The 17,418-nt window shown below is 48.5% G+C and overlaps 1 protein-coding gene across 1 annotated transcript in view; it reads left to right on the top strand.

Annotated features, from left to right (window-relative positions):
* The first annotated feature begins 13,575 nt into the window (after nt 1–13,575).
* LOC310755256 (heparan sulfate glucosamine 3-O-sulfotransferase 3B1-like) overlaps nt 13,576–17,418 on the top strand; it is a 31,180-nt gene continuing 27,337 nt past the window's right edge. Inside the window, exon 1 of the mRNA XM_083597779.1 lies at nt 13,576–14,365. Coding sequence (XP_083453905.1) covers nt 13,785–14,365 — 581 coding nt within the window. The 5' untranslated portion in view covers nt 13,576–13,784. The remainder of the gene's footprint in view (nt 14,366–17,418) is intronic.

The following is a 17,418-nucleotide window of genomic DNA, read 5'->3' as shown; positions in this document are numbered from 1 at the left end:
TTAAATATTACCTTAGCTATTCATGAACACTTCATATTTCAAGAGAGGGAGGGCGGCAGGGATTGCACTCAATAAATCAAGCTTTTTTAAAAAAAAAAAGAATAATGGAAAAAAGCAAACATTTGATAAATCTATGTCATTATGCCTGCAGATCAAAGGGCTTTACATATGTATTTATGCAAGTGGCAACCTAGGAGACAATAATAACAAACATAGATCTCCGGCGGCTTTGCGAAAATAAAAATTAGCCTGTTCTAATCTGTAATTATCTGGGAAATGTGCAAGGCAGGAGGTTGCTGGCTGCAGGAGTGTTTCAACTTGGTAAAACCAAAGGGATGAAATGGCTTCCACTCAGTTGCCAAATCCCAGGAAACACTGAAACTGGCAAATGTTGCTAAGCACAGTGCATATAGTTTGGGGTAGTTAGATGTCTGTCACTACATTGTACTAATATTTTTGAGCAAAATATAAATGGGGCTGGTTTAATAAATAGGAAATCAAATGTGCTCTTAAGATATTTGCATATATAACATAATCAGGCTGGAATCTTATGCCCATTTACCTGAGATTGCCCAGTGTTTATTATTCCTAAGCAGACATGCAAAAATAGCCAGCTCTTGAGTTTTGTGTGCTGTTGATGTGAGATAGAAATCAGAAGAGAGTCATTTTTTAATCAGTTGTACTCTATGAGCCGTGTTTGCATTCCATGTGCTTTTAAGCAACAGCAACAACAGGCTTCAGATGTTAAAGTACTTCTCAATTATGCTTGTAGAATCTCTGCTCAATCTTGAGCTTTACAGCAGCCTTTTAACTCTGGTGCCTTCAAAATTCCATCGGCACCATGTATATATAGCACAGTTGGGCTAGCTGATACTGATGCGAGTTATAGTCTAAGAACATTGGGACCAGGCTGGCAAAGGTTGCTTTACATTATGATCCTATGCAAATTAGAAGTCCCACAAATTTCAGTAAATATGCAGAGGGATAATAACAATGGCAGTTTGATCTTCCACTGGTTGACTTGGAAGTGACTCTCGCCGTAATCAATGGGCTTCCTTCCTCAATTCTAGAAAAATCATAGAAAGGACCACAAGGGTCAGCTAGTCCAACCCTCTGCAATGCAGGACTCTTTTGCCCAACGTGGGGCTCAAACCCACAACTCTGAAATGAAGAATCTCGTGCTTTACCAACTGAGCTAAGTCCCCATAACTTCTGATGCATTGGTTCCAGTGTAAATAGTTAATGAATGCGGGAAAGATCCATCAGTTTGATTGGCCCAAACATTAAAAGTTCATAAAAGGGCATTGTTCTCTCTGTCTGTCTGGCTCGAGTGAACACACTGTGTATTTGTGCTCTAAAAAGAGAAATGGAAGTGAAGGACTTTATTTATTTATTTACTTTTCTTCCTTGTTTGACGCAACCACAATTGTTCTCTGTGTCTTTCCATTCCCCAGCACTGTTTCAGATATTCCAGCCATTCGATTTCTACCTCTTCCCTCGAGCAATGTCCACACTCCATCCATCTAACTAAAAAATAAAAAAATAAAAAGTTATTTGACATCCAGCCCACATTTTTTCTTGACTCAACTCTGTCATGTCACTCCTACTCATCTCTCCTTGGAGCGCTGGAAAACACTCCTCCCCATTCAAGCCAAATGGCCTTGAGCCAGCAAAGAACGGTGTTTGCAGAAAGAGGGATTAAAACTTTAGGGGCAGGTCAAGGCAAAAAAAAAAGTATAATGACTTCCGGTTTCTTGGGAGAAGAAATGGAGCTGCCTGGGTGTTTATGACAGAGAATAAGAGTACACCCCGAACCCACTCAGCCAATGAAACCCAAAGGAGGGAGTTGTGTTACAACATGAAAATGATTCCCTTTGGCTGAACATGGCAACATTACAAAATGAAGTTAGGCCTGATTTACACATTACAGACATAAGACTATGGAGACTGCTTGAAATTGCTCCACTACTTGGCTGATACAACCACAGAGTTGAAGGAAAGATTAAACTGACAAACACCCTGAACTTCTGATATGAAACTAAAACCTGCAAGTAGTGTGGATTGGCCACAGAAATGGGGAAACAAATCCACTCAATCCATGCATCTCTATGATGCCCATTTGTTTCTGCTCCCCACTCAAAAGGACCACATTGCAATGTGCATTGGAACTGGGACCTGTTGGTCACAAAGGGGAAAGCTATTTGTATGAAATTTTCATCAATCAGTTCAAATCTCCAATGATGAAAATGGAGTATGTCCAATGATGAAATGTCCAATGATGAAAATGGAGTATCATATAGCTATGATGAAAATGGAGTATTAAAAGCCCACTGATTCAGTCCAGGACAACAGCCACATGGTAGCTGAAACATAGATATCAGCCCTTGTTCTACCAGAATCAGAGCAAATGCTGCTCTCTTTTTAGGCAAACCCAGGGCTAGGATAGCTCATTTTGAAAGGGAATTAGTTTCATTTCCATTTCATGCCCTCCAAAAGGAAATTCAGTCCAGTTCAAGATTGCCTCCTTCAAAAAAGAACTAATTCGATTTGAGTTCAATTCGCAATTCATTCATGTGGTACTTGGCATTTTCTCCAGCTAACGTTTAAAATATAGTTAAGCAAACTAAGAAACCATCTGAACGCACATGGAGTGTAATGTGAACAACGTTGTCATTTATTTTCCCAGTGATTGTACTCTTTCAGCTTAAACAGCAGCATCCGTTCTCAGATACTGTAGGTACAAATAGTAGGCACAGTGGCTGCAGTCAAACACAAGAGTTAAGTGTGATGAAACCTGTGTGTGTGTGTGCTGAACTGAATTTAAAATTACCCAAAGTTCCACCACAATAGGAACTTAATTCACATTCAGTTCACCCAGAAATTATCAGAACTCCTTTCAGATGTAATTTAGAGATTTTTTGAATTAATTCAGTAAATTAGTAGGAATTAGCTCATTCCAGGCACACTAGGCTGCTTAGATCAACATATGAAAGGAAATAATGTCAGAGGCACTTTGTCTCATACTCATTCTTAAGAGCATTGAGAGTCGGTCCAAATGCATATCAAAAGAACAACAGTACAGCTCACTCCAGGGATGGATTGGGGAAGCCAGGAGATGTAGAGGGCTACAAAATGTGGGTGGTAATAAACTCCAGCTCAGTTCTATAGTACATACTCAGTCCTTGGCTGGGGCTGCTGAGTAAGTGATTCCTGACCTGAGATTCCCCTTTTCTCTCTTTCTTCCACTGGCTGGAGGAACATGAGGGTATGTGAGGGGTGTGACTATAGGCACAGGACTTTTCTCAGTTAAGACACAAGCCGCCATTAGTGTGAAAGGGGAAAAACCACATTCACATTCTAATAACAAAGACATGAGACAAAAGATGCAAATAATTAGCTGCCAATTCACTCTTTAACATGTTGGATCAAACAGCCACCATGAGTAACAATCAGATTAGGTCAAATCCTACAGAAAAGACTAAATAAAGCACAGTCTTGCCAATCAAAGCTATCTAAGCAAACAAATACAAAGTCATGTCGACCTCTTTCCCTTTATTGGTCCAGATTGGGATTTTATGTTAGCCACTTGGAGACTGAGGAAAGAACTGGAGATAAGGGGAGGGGGAGCAACTAATAATCTAATATAGATGGTATTTAGGCTCTGAACTTCCTTGCCTACAAAAGACTCATAAATTGTGAAAGACAAGCTGCATCATTCCTCAAGTGACCGGGGAGCCCAGGTCCATCTGTGTACCACACACAACCAAAAAGAATGGCCGCATGAAGAATGGGACTGTTCTTACATACACTGCATGGAAGTTGGAACCAGCTTGCTGCATGATCCCCGGGCATCATTACTCAGAAGTAAACCTCACTGAGCTCAAGGAGACCTACACCCTCGTAAATGTGCTCATGACTGTAGCCTTAAATTGTTTTAACATGTCTTTTTGCACCAGACCTCAACCGGGATCAAATACACTGATCAGTTGCAACTCAATCCATCTGCAGCGTGAAAATTTTCTAACCACATATTTTTCTTGTTGCACAATTTGAGATTTGATGATGCCTGATTTGAAAAGCCTTGATTCAATCAGAGGCATTTTAATTTTATTTTTTTAAAAAAAATATTAAAGCTTTTCTTGGTTTACAAAAGTACATGCCTTTTTCAGGCTGTACAGTCTTTCTTACAAATCAGTTACATTTGTTGTGAGACATTAGTGTTGAGTACAGTATAAGGTTGGGGAAGAAGTGTGGGGAGAGGAGGGGTGGTGAGGCTTATATTCTTTTATATTTTATATTCTTTTATACAGTGTACATGTGGGGTTTTGTGTCATCATCAACTGGGTTGGTTCCCTTTCTATTTGTTTATTACACTTCCTTGGTAGTGAGAGGTTTTGGGGGGCAGGGTGTTGTTGGTTGTCTGTGGTTGGCTGAAGTGGGGTTTGTTTGCATTTGTGAGGGGGGAAGGGCTTGTTGGGTCAGGTAAACCAGATTGCTTTATATGCTGTGAGTGGATTCTTCTTGTTGTTTTGTTGGGCTGTATATGTGATAAAGGGGACCCATACTGGGGTGAAGGTGTCCACTTCTATTTGTCCCCATGACAGTTTCAGTTTATTGGTTAGCTTTTCTGGTAAGGCCATTTCCCATACAATTCGATACCATTGGTCCTTGTTTAGTCCTGACAGGCCTCTCCAGTATCTGGCTATGAGCCTTCCGGCTGCTGAGAGAAGGTATGTTATAAGCTCTGTATAATGTGAGTGGTCATTATGCCCTTGGAAGATGTTCAATAGGGCCAGTTCTGGGGTGAGTTCTAATACCTGTTTAGTTATTTTGCATATCTCTTGTAGGACTGCTGTCCAGAACGGTTGAATATACGCTTCAGGTTACATACGCTTCAGGTTACACACTCCACTAACCCAGAAATAGTACCTCGGGTTAAGAACTTTGCTTCAGGATGAGAACAGAAATCATGCTCCGGCGGCCTGGCGGCAGCAGGAGGCACCATTAGCTAAAGTGGTGCCTCAGGTTAAGAACAGTTCCAGGTTAAGAACGGACCTCTGGAACGAATTAAGTACTTAACCCGAGGTACCACTGTATTGGGCAAGCCTTCCTGGGCTTTTGTAGAAAAAATGAAATGGACCCCTTCTGTCACTTCCTGCCTCTTGGAGATGATGTGATTGGCTCTCGATGCTTCCAGGCAAAGAAAGAAGACAGAAGGGGATTCCACATGCCCCAATAAACTCCTGGAATAAAGCTGCCCTCCAAGTGGCCCATCTAAATAAGAGCCCTGGCCCTTTTCTACAGAGAGAAGTTACAGGAAAGGATCCAGATGCTGGCAGGTAAATCTGTTAAATGGTAATGAGGAGGGGGTATCCTCCAAAAAGCCAAAAGGTGTATGTCATCAGGGCCAGTTGGAGCTCTGAAGAATTGGCCTGGAGTCTCTGAAAAGTCTCTGTGCCTGCAGCCTGTGCAACAGAGCCAGGGCGGAGGAAGCCTTTGCATTGCACTGGGAGTATGTTAGCCATGAATCATTCCTGGGGGGGAGGCGTGGAAGGAGCCAACTTGCACAGCCCCTAACCAGATCCCCTGTGAATTTTACAAACTGTCCACGGCCAATATTATTTTCTATAAAGGCAATATTGTAAAGAACACGGTACTCACGTCCACTTGCTGTAGCAAAAGAAAGGTCATCCCCCACAAGCCCAAGCAGGGTGAGTTTGCTGCTAAGGAACGGCACCTGCAAGTTGACTTCAGAACACACACACACCCTCCACTGCCACATTCATCCCAGGCTACAAAGCGCTGCTTGGCCGGGGGCTGGGCTGGGCTTGACTTTCTTGCCGGAAAAGAAAGCCCAGCTGCTGATCTGCAAGGCTGTAACTGATCTACCCCGGGAGGCCTCTCCGAAGTGCCGTTCCGCGCAACACCACCCCCTTTCCCAGTATCTCCGCACCACTCGGGAGGAAAATGCGAGAGAATCTCTGCTTCGTTTTCCCCACCCGCAGAGAGTGTTGAAACTGGCTCAGGAACGCCTGTTCGTTTTGTGTTGACGGCCAGGAGGTGAGATGAGCTGAACCAAACTGAAGAGGTCCCTTCCTCCTCTGGAAGCTGCCTTGTGTGAGTCTCTACGGACTGATGACGGTGCCAGCATCGTCATGCATTGGGAATGACTCCTGGCAGGACCGGTGCGATCAAACGGTGAGGCGCGCAAATTCTGGCGCGGAAGCGAGGCCCTTCCCTTTGACCCCGAAGTACTGGGAGCGAAAGCGCTCCCCAACTATTCCCGGGAACACATTTCGGAAGAAAAGGCGCTTTCGTCCTTACGATTCTGTGCAGTTACTTGGGAATAAGCCCCGTTGCGATCAGTGGGATTTCCTTGCAAGGAAGCGCTCGCAGAGCTAAAGACTGAAGTGATGGGCAGCAGCCGGGGTTGCCATATTTTGAAGAGCAAAAAAGAGGACACATGAGTTGCCTACTTTTAACTATGGATCGCTATGACGATTCTACCCATGGAAGAGAGGACATGCCCTGGAAAAAGAGGACCTATGGGACCGCGAGGATCATCTAGTCCAACTCCCTGCAATTATTATTATTTTATATATTTATTAAATTTATATGCCGCCCTTCCTCACAAGATCTCAGGACGCTTCACAGAGTAAAATACAAGATAAAAACACAGGTAAATAATTTAAACAGAAGCAGCAAAACAATAACTCCCATTCCCACATAACAATGCATAACATAGCAATGCAGGAATCTCAACTATATCTAAGATTTAGGCACGTTTGCTGAATAGTTGCGATCATGTGCACATTTGTCCACAACTCAGTGGCGCTTACTTCTGAGTAAGGGTGCCTAGGATCAGGCTGGGTAGGCACCACCACCGCTGCTGCCTGGGACGTGGTTTTAGGACCGCGATCTTCCAGGGAACTGACTTGCACTGAAATCTGTAAGCGCCACCCTCAAGTGCCAAGCGGTGTCCACGTCAGTGAATAGCTACCAGCCCTTCTTGTTTCGCCAGGAACGCCTCTTCTGTCACTTATCCGTAAACCCACACTCCAAGACATTTCACCCGCAAATTGTTCGGGCCTTTCCGCACTTACTAGTCACATTGGCAACGTTGCTCTTTGAGCCAACTTTTTAAAGAGTGAATTCGGAGCTGTCTGTCCGCACCTTTGGTCCCATGTGGCTGTTATCGGAGTATGAGGGGAGGTTTTCTCTTCCACATTAATGGTCGGTTGTGCTCAAGTTGGGGAAAGTTCTGGGTCTGTAGTCCCACCACCTCGTGTTCCTCCAGCCAGCAGGAGCTATGAGCATTTCGAGGGAATAACTTTTTAGCATTGCTGGGCATTTTATGCTTTGCTTATATATAATGCCTAGTATTACTGGAATTCTAACCGCATGGGAGGTTAGAAGATATGTCCATCTGAGCTAATCCCCGAACTCTCTTCCCTACCTGTCATGTCTCTCCTCCCAACTGAAGGTCTGGCACAGGAAAGTAGCGCAAAACAGACGACTCGAAACCACACCCACCCATCCATTTTCCCCACAGAAAGTGAGCTGGTGCTTGTGCACATGCCACGCTGAAGAAAATATTGAGGATCCGTTCCAAATCTTTGACAGATGTCAGATGGTGGGGAGGGAAGAAAAAGCGTCCTTTTGAGGAAGATATTCCGGAATAGTAGCGGAATAATGATGACGTCGTGTGGCAACACGCCAAAACATCGCAAACAGCAACAACCCCATAAAGTGCGTGTGTAGAATGGCCCTTTACTTTGCACAAAGCCCCTCCAATGCCCACGAAGTTTTGCGCAAACTTGTGCGCAAACCCTTTCGCGTATCCAGACGCATCCCTTACTCCCAAATGCCGATTCTGAATACCTGCAAGTCTTTCATACATTCACCCGGCACTCAAACATGATCTCTCTTTCACACACACGCACACGCACAGCTTTTTCCACAGGCTCAATATTTTAAATATAAAAATAAAGTCAGGGAGAGAGAGAGAGAAGAGAGGAATTTCTCAATCGTTTCCTTCGGAAAACCCCAAGAAATTAAAAGTCAGTTTTCCTGCCCCGGAAAGGGAAGAAGCAAGATTAGGCAAGGAGACTCTCGGTGTCCTTATGAGTCAGGGAGCTGTGCAGATTTGGATCAACGGATTCCATTTCTCTTTGATCTCCTCATTTTGAAAGGATCTTAATGAATAGTGATCTTCTGGGACTCCTCATCCCCTTGTGTTCTTTGAGTGGAGATGCCTCTTTCGCCATCCCCCCACTTTTAAAGGATTATTGTCAAGTTCCTGAGAAACTGAGGACTGCTGGACAATGAAATACAAATCTCTTCCCAGTCCCCGAAAGAAAGCGAAGTGTTTTTTCTCCTAAGCAGGCTGGGGAGGGGAGCGAACCGGAGCTGCAATCCCGATCGCCCCGGCTGGGGAGTCAAATCCCATTGAGATAGTGGGATTTAGGGCTGGGCTAATACGCTGAGGATTGCAGCTAATGTGAAAATTAGGAACACCTTTGGGGCATCTTGAGAATGGAGTTAAATTGAGCGAAAGATTGGTGTGTGGTATTTGGAGGTGCGGGGAAACAAGGGTTGGTTTCTTCATTCCAGAGCGCACTCTTGCAATTTCTTTCCAAGACTGAAATCGTTAGAATATCCTGAAAGAACTTCACTTCGCTGGGGTTTTCATTTGAGAGAGTCTGTTCGTGATTACCAGCTTTTGTCGACTCAGTTGGAAAGTTCACGCTTGCCCCCCCCCCCCTTTCCAAGCTTTGGCGACCCATAAAATTTCTTTCACTCCAAAAAGAGGGTTGACGGAGGGGAGAAAGAAACTTTTCTCTCCCTCTGAAATCTTGCGGGGAGCCTTCTGTCATTTTTCATGTTGCCACCACAGAAGATTCGGATCACAGGGAACTGAATTTCCCTTCTAATCTGGTTCAGCCCCCCTCTACATGTCCATACATCCCTTCCCGTTCGCTCCCTTCGGCGCATTTATTGTCTTCATTTTAATGTTCGCTGGGAGCTTGCAGCAGACTTCTATTTAAACAGAATCCGATTCGGCTTCGCTTCGCTTCCACACCAGCGGTAACCACGGGATCGTTTTCGGGGATTTTGCCCCGAGTCTCATCTAGCATCAACTGACTCTTTGAGATGAAGAAAAATAAGCGGAGAGAAGGCTATTATTTGTTTACATTGATTTCACTAATTTTTATTTTTATTGCATTTTTGTCCTCCGCGATGGCCGTGTGAGGCAATGAGGTGATTTTCGTCTTAATGGTCTCTTATTCCTACCCCACCCCTCTATACCTCAAAATGTAGTTGGGGGGCTTTCTGCTCATCCTACTGCGTGGGGGCCCCCCTCTGGAATCATGTCCCCAAATCGGCACCGAAGACGTCCCCCACCCCCCGAAGGCAAGTTGCGCCACTATCGACGCGATGCAGTCTTTCCCCCTTGACAAGAAATCCATTGGCACTGGTTTGAAGCGGATCCGAATTATATCGGTTGTACTGTCCCTAGCTTTTAAACCTGTCCCTTCCCGCCCCGCGAAACAAGGAAGACATGGGGAGCGGGAAACTTCACACTTCGACGTGAGCTCTCCTCCCCCCCACTTTCAGCCCGGACGCTGAAATCTATTAGGCAACTGCGTGTCCTCTTGCGCGAGAGAATTTGGACGGCTTACACAGCCCCTTCTTCACATTTTAAGCGCCTTTACTGAGAAAATCCTTCCGACTCCAGTGGACGTGGCTGCAAAGCGGACGTTAATTTTTCTCCCCTCTGAAGTAAAGAAAGCCCCGTTGAGCTCACGGGAATTTGTTTCGGGGAAAATGTGGCAAGGATGGGGAGGCCGGTGTCCTTAGGATCCGGCCCAAGTTCGGCTAACTACAGGATCCTAACCATGTTTACTCGGAAGCAAGTCCCGGTGACTTCATTGGGGACTATCGAATATCTTTTTGCTGAAAACTTGTATGTGCTTGTATAACACACATGCGGCTTAGAACAGAAGCTAGATTGTACGTGACAGTTGAATATGAGGGGAATTGGGACTTCTAGGACCTGACCAAGAAAGAGGGCAGTAAATATAAATAAAATAAAATCCAAATTATTTCCAGGAGTTGGGCTCAAAGAACAGAAAACTTTCTGCCCCTCTAGAACATAGAGACTCCTTTCTTTTTTTCTAGCTGTCTCTCCTTATCCCGTCGGCAGCATAGATAATGTTCTGGAGTGATTTAAGCCCCAACGCTGGAAGACGCCACAGGGGCAGAAATAAAAATAAAAATAAGAGTTGTTTTTTCTTTCTTGTAAAAGTTTTCCACTTTCTGATATTCCTCCCTCCATTTCGAATAAACCAAATAATGTTACACTAATACAAATAATAAAAACAAGGATCAATTAACACATCTTGACAATTCCCCGCACCCCTTCCTTGCTATTTTGGACGCCAGTTCTAAATAAGCACATGAGCAAGTGAGATTTAAATTGGGCCGATACTACTCCTAAGTATTGACAGTTCGAATTTTTCGGCTCACTTGTTCCTAGCTGACTTTTCAGTGGAATATCTCCACCTTCGAGTTCAGAAGTAAACCGTCATGGCTGGAAAATCCTACCGTCCCCCTCAGTCAAGCCGAAGTACTTTACTCAAAGTATGATTTGAGCAAAACGAGCTGCTTGGGAGGAAGCCTCGCGGTTTTAGCCCCGAGGCACTCTGCTGAAAGTGCTTGGAAACTCCCGCGGCAAAAGCGCGGCTTCACACGAAACCAGCTATACCGCATGTCCGTCCCGTGTCACCGACGTTTCCATGTTCTGTACGTTCGATTTGCTCGCGCCTTTTTATCTGGAAATAGGCACACTAAATAGTAAGGGTGTTGTTGTGGTTTTTTTTTTTTTTTTTTTTTTACTTAAGAAGGGGGCACACACACACGCATTTGGGGCATCTTCGTAAAGCTAAAGTCCCACCAGAAAGGGGTTTTGAATAAGGTCCGCACGTGGCAAAAAAAAACAAGGGCGAAGCAGCTCCAGAAGCGTTGGGTGTGGAAACTGGTCTCACACAGTTATGCATGCCTTCATTTCACTACGGTTCTGCTTCTACCTTTGCCTAGGATTGCAGTGAAACTTTAAAAGTAACTTGACTTTGTGGATCAGTTGGCGTAATACGGTCCTGCAGTGATTTGTTCGGTAAGAATGGCAATGGGATCGTGACGCACTTAGAGCTAAGGCGAGCGCTGTGTGTGTTTGTGGTGATTTTTTGCTACTTTTCAGTTCCGGGCCAACCTAAAGCCCGTCACGTCTTCAAATGGATCGGGGCTCTTCCTGCTGTTCGTTTGAACCCAGCATCTGCCACCTTCCAAATCTCCTTCCTCGTGGCCGTGGGGGCTTCCCTCCCTCCTCCCAGGATGTGCGAAAGCGCCGCCCCCGCGCAGTCCCCGCGATCCGAGGATGACAGAAAAGGGCCGAGTTCCTTGGGGGTGTGGGAGAGTGGGAGTTACAGGAAATGGAAGAGAAACCGGACGATTCCCATCGACCCCTCCTTCCCTGGATCTCTCGGGAAAACGCTGGAAGCCTGGCAGACAGGCAACGATGCTGCAGGCAGCCGACTTCTTCAAGAGACGTTATGCACTGGGAGTCGTGCTACTCTAGAGGAAATAGCTCGGGGACACGGGAGGATCTGAGATCGTTTGCCAGGGGAAGACCGATCGGGAGGCAGGCGCGCCCTGGAGAATCAAGTCCTCCCCTCCCCCCCCCCTCATCATTTCACAAAGTTTTCATTCTCAGGTCTGGCACAAGCCATTGTCTGTGGACTGGAGTCCTTGCGGGGAGTCGAAAGAGGGATGAGGATGTGGGAGAGGGCCATTCATTGCCCCAAGGAGGGAGGGAGGGAGGATGGGCGGCGGCGGCGAGGCCTCCTTCCCAGTGCTCCTGTGTGGGAAAAGGACTTCAAGAAGTTTGGATGGGAAAGGGAAGGGAATGGACAGGACCCAGGAAGGGTGGCATCCCTCGAATATCCTCCCAAAGAAGGAAGCAAGACCCTCCAGCAGACCATTCGGTCAGACTTTGATGAGCTCAACCCGCTTTTTTAGAAAATTTCTAGCTGCTGCTTCTCCTCCTCCTCCACCTCCTCCGAACAGGTTCGAAACTAAGTTCTTATTTCCATTTTCGAGACGATCGTCACCTCCGTATTAGCAAGAGCACAACCCCCTTTCTTAGCCTCATGGGATGGTTACCCTGAGTGTAAACAAACGGGGCCCAGTTTCGAAGTGATTCGAGGACCGAGGCAGAGAGAAGGATGGAGGTGGAGACAGTTGGGAAAGGGGGTCTTTGTTTGCGGGACAGGGCTACACAGGACGGCTGCAGGGGGACAGAAGGTGTCGCAGTTTGAGATGGGAGCGGAGCGCTGAACCGGCTGGACAGGCGGAGCAGGAGCGCGCGGCGCCACTGGGACAAGGGCCTAAGTGTGACAGCATCACCTTACACGCTGCTGTCAGTGGTACCTCGTGCACTAGAAGGCCGCGCATTTGCGCTCCTACTCCGTGAATCCGGAGCAGGTTGCTTCGATTCCCTTTACTAATCCGAATCTCCACCTCACCCCACCCGCAGTCCCCAAATCTCGCCGTTTCCGGCTCTTTGACCGACGTGAGATGAAGTTAACTAAGCCCCACGATTTCGTGCTGGTTTATTCGACGTGCCCCTGAGTCACTGAGTGGCAACGAGTGGCCTTAAGCGATCTTGACCGCACCTCCCTCCCAAACCCGGTTAGACGGTTACTCAAATTATATGCCACTGGCATGCTTTGTGTTGCAGCAGGCTTTAAGCCACATAATATGCTGGTGTGTGTGTGTGTGTGTGTGTGTGTGTGTGTGCATGTGTGTATGTGGAGGTCTGGATGGTGCTGGTGCGTGCAGGTAAAGAAACCAGCGTGCTGTTTTGCTAGAGCTCTTACTTCCCGCAAGGATGATGAGAAGGGAAGCAGTTCACTGGGCAGCTGCCTGAAAAGCCATCCCGCCCCCTTCTAAGAGATTTCTCCCCATCCTTTGGTCAATTGCACTTGTTCACGAGGTTCCCTCGAGTTAGCTCAGTCAGTAGATCTCAGGGTCGTGGGTTCGAGCTTCACGTGGGACAAAAGATTCCTGCATTGCAGGGGGCTGAACTAGATGACCTGCGTGGTCCCTTCCACCTCTAAATTCTATGAGTTACTCCTAAAACCTTCTTGACTCCGCAGTCTCCGACGCCTCCAGGCCACGTTGGCTGCTTCTTCACCGTAAGCGCATCTCTGCAGCAGGGACGGGGCGGGCGCGTGGAAACCACGGCCTGCCCGACGGGGCGGTCTGGTCTGCCGCGAAGCCGCCTCGGAAGCAGCTCGCCAGCCTCGGCCGCCCCCTCTCCCCTTCCCTTTGCCGCGGGCTCTTTAACGGCTCATTAGCCAATAAGAATGGCTAATCGCCTCCCGCAGTTCCCCGCTCCCCGCCCATGGGGGCGGTGCGGTTAGCCATTGGCTGCCTTTGCTCCACCAAAGGGGGCTAATTACCATGCGGCGAGCGGCTCTTATAGGCTCCGAGGGGTGCCAGTCAGGCGCGCCTGCTCTCCGCCCTCCCGCGCTCCAGCCTGGCCGGCCAAGGAGCGCTGCTGCGCTCGCCACTCGCTGCAACCGCGAGCGGGACTAGACGGGAAGCGAGCGAGCGCTGCTGCTGCCGCCGCCTCGCCTCCCCCCCGCCGCCTCCTGCGCTTGCCTCGCCGTCCGGGCCCCGCGAGCCATGGTGCCGGGGTTGCCTCCCGCGGGCTGCAGCCTATGGGCCAGCTGCGCCTGAGCGGCGGCGCCCGCCTGCCCCCCGATGCCCCCGGCGCCCCTGCCTCGCCGCCGCTGCTTCCCCCGCCGGGGCGGAGGAGGCTGCTCGCGCTGCTGCTCTTCGCCATGCTCGCCTTGTGGCTCTGCGTGCTCTATTCGTGCGCCGCCGGGGCGTGCGCCTCCGCCGCGCCGGGTCTGCTGCTGCTGCGCGGCTCGGCGCCTCCTGCCCGGCGGGCGCACAACCCCGCGGCGCTCTCCAAGCTGCTGCTGCTGCGGGCGCCGGGCTCCAAGGGCCAGCTGAGCCTCGAGCAGGAGAACAACGACGAGGACGACGACGAGGACGACGACGGGGGGAATAACAACAGCAACGGCGGCGCTGCCGCGGATTCTCCTCTCAGTCCCATATCCAGCTTCCTCAACGGCTCCGGCACCAAGCGGCTGCCCCAGGCGGTGATCATCGGCGTGAAGAAGGGCGGCACTAGGGCGCTGCTCGAGTTCCTGCGGGTGCACCCCGACGTGAGGGCCGTGGGCGCCGAGCCCCACTTCTTCGACCGCAACTACGAGCGGGGACTCACCTGGTACAGGTACGCCCAGTCTTGGGGAGAGCGTCCCGGACCTTTAGCGTAGCCTGGCGCCCCCTTCGTCGGGGGCGAGCCGTTAGAAGCCGGTCAGAAGGCGTAGCTCGCCTCCACCTGAGACCCCACGACCCCACCAGGGTGTGAATGGACGGCAACCCGTCCACGTGTCTCCATCGACCCAAAGTGGGAGATTTCCCTCTGCCCCACTCCTAGGGAGAATGCGACTCGCTGAACTCTCTAGCAGTTTACTGGTTACTTCACCCCCCAAACACACAGGGCTTTTACTGGGTGTTGATGGGTAGGAGTTAAGCGGGTAAGGTAAGAGAGAGACCCGGGCCGAATCGTCCTGCTTTTCCGTTGCACCAACAGTACGCGCGGTGAAAGCCACCTTTGAAGCTCTTAGGAGTTTGAGCAGCCTTGACTCCCAAGTAACGGGTTTAGACGCGACTTGTTCGAGGGTTCCCCCTTCTCCCCGCTTTCCCTTCCGGGAAAGAGGGATGCGTTTAAAATGTGTCCGGGACTGTGGATGTGGATGGAAGCGGGAATTAACTGGCGTGGGTCAAGGTGGGAAGTAAGCAAGGGAGGCCGCTGGCCCTCCTGGCCGAGCCGCTTTGGAGCCTGTAAGTGGGCCTGCCCACACGCCGCCTCGAGGGTCCTCTCCAAGCCGTGTTGTTTCGAGGCTCCGGTGGCCTCTCCAAGGTCTCCCCGCGCGGCCTCCAGTGTATCAGGCATCAAGTGTCCGTGACCCTCATGATGGACGGGGTGAGACTCGGCTGCCCTGCAGTTATTGTTCAGACGGCAGTGAGGTCCGTGTGTATCTGAGCAGCGCGCCGGCGAGCGAGTTTGAAGGCAGCGCAAGGAGGCGCCGGCCGTGCGCGGAGAGGTAGTGAGCTCTGTTGGGCGAAAGGGAGCACTGCAGCTCCTGCTCCGCCAGCCCGCGCGGGATTCTTATTATTTTGACACGGGAACCCGGCGATCTGCTGTGCCGACTGAATCTCGGCAAACGCTAATGAAAGTTAAGCTTCCATAACTTTCCTAGACCTGCTTTGTGGAGCAAACGCGTCTCCATGGGGTGCTTTTTAAGGATACTGGGATTTAAAACGACAAATAGATCTGGAATGGTTGTGGAGTCCTTTGGGCAGTTTCACGCGTCCTCTGGGGGTGCAAGGATGGTTTTAAGGCCACCCGATCCCGCCGAGTTTAAGTTCTGCAGGACTGGGAGAAAGAGAGTTGCCCTTCCCGATCTAGACAGCGGCGGCTCCACTCCGTCTTCCTTGTCATTTTCAACGGCAGCTTCTTGCGCGCTTCACAATTCTCGGTCCTTGGCCGATGGACTTCTCTCTTTGAAATGACGCTTTAGAGAGGAAAAAAGGGGGAAAGTTTTAAACAAAAATGTCCCATTGAGGGCATGCAGGAAAAACAATAATCCAGAGTTCAAAACGAGAGCAGAGAGTGGAACGAAAAATCTTAGGCAACGGATTTTCTTAAGCGGGTCTAAGATCAGCCTGTGTGGTTTGACTTGCGAGCTTGATCTCTCCGTCCTCCTGCTAAAGGGGAGAATTTTATTTGCGGGGGGGGGGGCAGAAATCCTCCGCTACCTTATGGGGGAAAGTGCTGTAGACACCAGTTATCAAGCCAGCGGCAGGTGATTCTCTCCTCTCCCTCCTTCAGATATATGGGAGAGAGGGAGATGGTGCGATTAAAAAAACAACACCCTGCAGCTTTTAAACGGATCTGTCCACTGACCTTCTGCACTTCACGGGGACTGACTGCAGACCTGCGAAGAGAAGTCTCTGAAGTATCTGTAATGGGATGCGGCCGTCGTCTGTGCAACATGTGTCAGGGCATGGAAATGAATCCTTGTACAGTCGAGGTGTCCATTGATTTATAGGGTGGTGATAACTTGGAGGGAGAGACTTGTCTGTTATAAATAAAAATGGTTTTGATTTTACATTCCTAGCCCTGCACTCAGTCAGGTGACTTCCACTTCCACCCCCCCTCCAAAAAAACCCAGCTTGCAGAACTTTGAGTGAATCTGTGCAGGGAGATGGGAAAATTACAAATACAAAATCCAAACCTCTGCTATGCTAAGCACATGGCCGAGTTGCTGTTTGTTTGTTTTTTTATATAGAATATTCTGTTTTAAATAGGACACAATTTAAAACATCTCACAGGGAAGAAGGGTTTGATTAAGGAAGAGCCAGAACAGTGGCAGCAATTTAACGTGTACCAATCAATAGATGTAGTTGTTGCTTTCAGTAAAGGAAATTTGAGATGTATTTGTTTTTAAAGTAAAACGGAAAGACACAATATAAACGTATTTGGAGACGCCAAGCTTTTTCGCTCATTTAGGGTCACACAAATGCTGCTTGGAGGAATTGTGGGCCAAGTAAGCAAGAGTGCGAAAGCAAACCAAGGGCTTCCTGCCTTCTGCTCTGGCAGGAGGATCAAGTCCCTTGTTTGGTAGGCAGGCTGTGCTTGTCCCCGTCTTCCCGGCTCCTTCCTCCCCGGCTCTCCTTTGTCACTCCCACAGCCCAGCGCCACAGCCTTTGATTAGGGAGGCTAGTGCTAATTTTGTTAGCCGAGGCTGCGAAGAGCCGGATCTCTGTTATCCAGGGTGACGGCCTTCAAGGTTTTCTGAAAGATCCTCCCCAAACTACTGCTTGTAGCTAATGAGCAGAGCTGTCAGGAAGACGAAAACCATTAAGTGTTGCTAAAGGCCAAACTAGGGGGGAATTTTCAACTTGCTTAGAAGTTGCGGGTTGGGTGGATGGAATGGGAGCCTGCATTTAAAACTCTTCCTCAACTTTGCCTAAGTGGTTTAACAATTTTTTTGGGGGAAACTTAATCACTGGAAAGCCACATGCTTAAAGGTGTTCATTTGATGTGCAGTTTTGTTAAACGATGAAACTCAAAAGAATTAACACGTAAGGTGGCTGGGAAGAAGGTCTATGCTGTTTGTCATTCACAGCCTTATTAATGTAACTAATTTAAAGTAACAATTACCTCCCATTGAACCCCAACTTCACAGGATTTTTATTTGGCATTTGGCATGATTT

Source organism: Podarcis filfolensis (assembly GCF_964270895.1).
Source record: "Podarcis filfolensis genome assembly, chromosome: 2".
Lineage (NCBI taxonomy): Eukaryota > Metazoa > Chordata > Lepidosauria > Squamata > Lacertidae > Podarcis > Podarcis filfolensis.
This window is presented reverse-complemented; position numbering and strand designations above follow the sequence as displayed.